Source organism: Triticum dicoccoides, chromosome 3B (assembly GCF_002162155.2).
Source record: "Triticum dicoccoides isolate Atlit2015 ecotype Zavitan chromosome 3B, WEW_v2.0, whole genome shotgun sequence".
In the NCBI taxonomy this organism is placed as follows: Eukaryota; Viridiplantae; Streptophyta; class Magnoliopsida; order Poales; family Poaceae; genus Triticum; species Triticum dicoccoides.
Window position 1 is genome coordinate 759,904,299 of NC_041385.1, and position 4,777 is coordinate 759,909,075.

Here is a 4,777-nt window from a genome sequence, read left to right on the forward strand (position 1 = left end):
GTATGCGATGAGTGTTTTCAGATTCCCGAAGAAAAATTGCAAAGGGATCACTGATGCAATGTCGCACTACTAGTGGGGTGATGAGGACGATCAGTGCAAAATGCATTGCGTCGCTTGGTGGAAGATGTGTGTCCCGAAAGTAAAAGGTGGAATGGGGTTTAGAGATATCCATGCTTTCAATCTTGCACTTTTAACAAAACAATGCTGGAGGTTGATTGAGAACTATGAATCGCTCTGTGCAAGAGTGTTGCGTGCACGATACTATCCCACGGGCGATATTCTTAGCTGCACGTTAAAGAAGGGTTCTTCCTATGTTTGGCAGAGCATATTTGCAGGCATACAAACTTTCAAGAAAGGAAACATTTGGAGAGTTGGGGACGGCACAAAGATTGATATTTGGGAGGATAGTTGGATACCAAACAGCCCAACAAGAAAGGTATTAACACGACGAGGTAACTATCTATTAACACATGTGAGCGACCTGATAGACCCTATATCAGGTGATTGGGACGAGCAGATTATCAGGGACAACTTGTGGAGAATCGATGCAGATCGTATATTGCAAATTCCCCTATCCCATCATATCTTGGAGGACGCTGTTGCATGGCACTTCACAAAAAATGGAGTCTACAGCATTCGCTCTATCTACTACAGAGAATGGGAAGATCAATATGGTATGCAAGTTGGTGGCGAGGCTGGACAGGCGAGCACACCTGATCATCCGGTTTGGAAGAGGCTGTGGAAATTAAAGCTACCAGGGAAAGTAGAAATCTTCGTCTGGCATTGCTTGCACAACACCATCCCCTTTAAGTGTACATTAGCCAGCAGACACATCCCTATAAGTGGGCAGTGTCCAATTTGCTAGCAGGGGGCGGAAGACATTAAACATGCGCTTTTCACATGCCCCCGTGCTAGGTCGATATGGTCTGAGTTGGGCTTGAAAACTATGATAGATGAGGTGATCCCAATCGACAGATCAGGTGCGAGAGTAATGGAGTCTCTTTTGTGCGATGACAGGTTTCAACGAAAGTATATGGAGGTTATTGATATACCCAAAGTCATAGCTTCTACTAGCTGGTACCTTTGGTGGCAGCGAAGGGAACTGGTAAGAGGTGAACAAGTTCAAAACCCGGTCCGCACAGCTATGACCATCCAGGCCCTATCTCTGAATTTCGTCTGAGCGGCCGGGAAACCGAACCCATTGCCTCGCCAGAATGCTTGGAAGAAGCCACTGTCAGGGATGCATGTACTCAACGTAGATGCGTCGTTTATGGAAGATGATCACTCTGGCTCCTGTGGAATGGTGGTGAGAGACCATAACGGCGGCTTTATAGCAGCTGCAGTAACTCAAATGGCTCATGTTGCGAATGCAGTGGCAGCTGAGGCCGAGGCCATGCACCAGGGAATCATGTTCATACGTGGCCTTGGGTGCGATAGCATTGTGATTCAATCTGATAGCTTGATCGTCGTGGATGCATTGAGGCTGAATGAAGGGTATGCTTTGGTGGCTGCGCCAATTCTGGAGGATTGCCGTAATTTACTTAAAGATTTCAGTAGGTCATTATCGAACATTGTAGTAGAGGATCGAACATGGTTGCTCATGAGCTAGCTAGCTTTGGGAGGGGTAATCCACCGACGGCGTGGTCGGATACTCCCCCTTTTTAATTTTGAATGCCTTAGCAGATGTAAGTTTATTATGAGTTAATAAAGCAGCCATGAAGGCCTTCCCCTCAAAAAACAAAAAAAAAACACTAAAGTCTCGTGCTCTCCAGAGGCTGTCGGTGCGCGAGTTCCTCTGCAGCTCGAACGCTTCATGTGCAATGCATCGCCCGTATCGCACTAATAAATTATACTGGCAAGTGGCAGCATCAACGCGATCGATCGATGGATTCGTCCAGGAGTAGTGCGATTCGTTGCCTCCAGGACAGGACCACGGATTTATTTACCGATCACGTACGTACGCACGCTATAGACACTCTGAAAACTTTGAACACCGTGGCGTGGCAGTAATACTATTTCGTGGCAGACAGACGGCAGAACAATCAATCGGGGCGGGAGTTATACACGTATGAGCAATCGAGCATTACTAATCGCACAGTAGAGTTCAAACGAATCAGTAACTTTAATTTTACGATCGATCCATCGGTACATTGCCTCCAATTACAAACTAGTCATGGATGATTTGCTCAACGGATCATTCTCGGACTGAATCCGGTATAATGAAACCCCAAAACAAGAACCGCCGACGGGAGGAAGAAGAAGAAGAAAATCAATTGAACATGTCTTACAACTTACAAGATCCTACAAAACCGGACGAGCACTCGACGACGACAAACGGCGACGGTGAGGTAGGAGGAAGCTGTACGTCGTGTGTGCCTCTAGCCTCTGCAGCGGGTGATGGAGGAGCAGCCGCGGGAGTAGGGGTTGGCCTGCCCGCCGGGGCGGCAGTTGTAGTAGGACGCGCCGCGCACCGAGCACGGCACGGCGTTGCGCCGCAGCGCGTCGTAGCCGATGTAGCCGCCGCCGCCCAGATGCCTCCGCGGCGTCGCCTCCCGGCCGCACCCCTCCTCGTCCTCCACCCTGCACGCCGTCTGCGTGGCGGCGCCGCCACCGTAATCCTCCCCTGCCCACCCGCTGCTGCCCGCATCGAGCTCGGCTGCGACGACGAGGACGAGGAGCGCGGTAATGGCGACAATGAGCGCGCGGCTCGGCAGCGGCGGCGCCATCTCGCGCACCCTGCCAGATCCTGCGCTCCGGGAGGGCGGGGGTCGACGCTACTAGCTAGCTAGCCTGCGCCGATCGAGCTATGACACTAGCGCAATGCTGCAGTGCTGCTGCCTTTGCTCTTGTGCTTGTGTGTCGACGTGTGGGGTAGTGGCCGTGATGCAGACGTGCAGTGTAGTTAAGATCCCATCAGGACGGTCGCTTAAAGAAATCAGCAGAGTTCTAAATGCGGAGAGGGAGTGAGAATCAATCAATATACGCGGCAATGACTGACTTTTCAACCTGTAATTTCGTAATTTGAAATTTTTAAAAATAAAAACAAGAAAATCCTCATTTCTGGCACGAAGAGGACTGATGTCTTTTGCCTCCTGGTAATCAAGGCAAACGGCTGGCCAGATCCGTGCGGTGTTAATTAGGGCGTCTGGCCGGCCGGAAGAACATGCCAAATTTAAGATCAAATGGCAGTACAACAAAATGTGTGTACTTCGTTGTGATTGTTAATACACGATCCACATGCGCCTCGCTCGATCTAGGACACTGACTTTTCTTGCCTCGATCAAACCTCCAAAGCAAGAACCCTATCCTCACTTGCTACGGAGTGGCTTGCTTAAGTTACTGTGCCCAATGTACTACAAAACCTGTGTGTGGATTCTGGCGATATCTTTAACTGCACTTGTTTACAGTGCCCGGGCGGCAGCGGCTAACGACGACGATCGATCTTGACCGTTAACAACAACATGGTAACATGGCGCGGCAATAGGATACGGGGGAGGTTTTGTCCGCGGGCGCCGCGGGCACGTGAGGGGCAACCATTTCTTAAGCATATCTTGGCTGTATCTGCAGCTGCATACATCCAGCTGAAACACAGCTAGTTATAAGAAATCCGATCTGGGCGACATACACAGACAGGCCTCGCTCGCTCTGACATTTGCATGATGGGCAGATTCAATAAATCTGGGCTTCTAGATGTATACAGCATTATTTGGAGTGCAGAAAGTTTTATTTGTGGATTAATGGATTTGATTTGACCAACCCCAGAGCAAAGATGTATTCTGAAATTCTTGGTTACTGCATCGCCATTAAACTTCACACGCTCCTATGGAGGGGCGTGTCTCAGCAGGTCTAACAACAATGCTTCTGCTAACCGGAGTGTTGGTCTTTCCGAGTACCTAGATGTCCAACAAAACGAGGGTATGAACATATGTGTAGCCAGTGCGGTTTGGAAGATTTCTTCGTAAATAGCCTTCCTTCTCGCGCTCCAGGTGGCCCAAAGAGTCGCCAGCAAGCAGGTGAATTCATCATGCGACAATGATCCATGCATGGACAAGATCCAATTCTTCGCATTCATGGCCTGGTTAGCATACATTTGCTCAACCATCTACTCGGACGAGAGTGACAAGATACAACCGGCCCATTTTCATTCCATCGATCGATAAACCCTAGCTAGGTATTTCATTCGGTCGGGCCAGATTCAAGCCATTGAGCCACATCGAAACCATGGGCTCTGTGACACTAGAAAGGACCGCCGGTGTTTCTATCCAAGACATATTTGATGCTCCTCGCGTCGTAGGCAGTCAATTGCAGCATTTCGTTATTACTTTTATGAAGGCGTTGCATTTTGTATTTCACGCCTATAGCATCAAATAGAGTTGTTTCTGGTAGAAAATACTCACACCATGCTTTCTTGATTCGGAATATGGACGGCCCATGGATGCATAGCACACAGTTTGCGTTTCCGGTTTAACGAAGCTTCCAAGCGGTTTTAGGAAGCTTTTGGCCTTCTTTTTTTCCCTTGTTGGTTTTATCCCCCTAGGGTTTTCTGTTCTTTTGTTTGATTTTTTTATTATATTTTTGTTCTTGTTTTTCTAGTTTATTTTTTTATTTGACAAAAAATTCTTGAATATTTTAAAATTTGTTAACATTTTTTAGATTCATAAACATTTTCCACAAGGGATAAGATTGTTTCAAATCCAAAAATAATAATCAAGTTCATGAAGTTTTACCAAATTCTTGAACTCTTTCTCCAAACCGATGAATATTTTTCAAAACTCAA

The 4,777-nt window shown here is 47.7% G+C and overlaps 1 protein-coding gene across 1 annotated transcript; it reads right to left on the reverse strand.

Moving 5' to 3' along the window:
- Positions 1–2,103: 2,103 nt before the first annotated feature.
- Positions 2,104–2,859, reverse strand: LOC119282088 (rapid alkalinization factor-like). Its single transcript, XM_037562431.1, has one exon. It carries the CDS (start codon positions 2,724–2,726, stop codon positions 2,379–2,381), a length of 348 nt encoding a protein of 115 aa, XP_037418328.1. The 5' UTR covers positions 2,727–2,859; the 3' UTR covers positions 2,104–2,378.
- Positions 2,860–4,777: the final 1,918 nt, after the last annotated feature.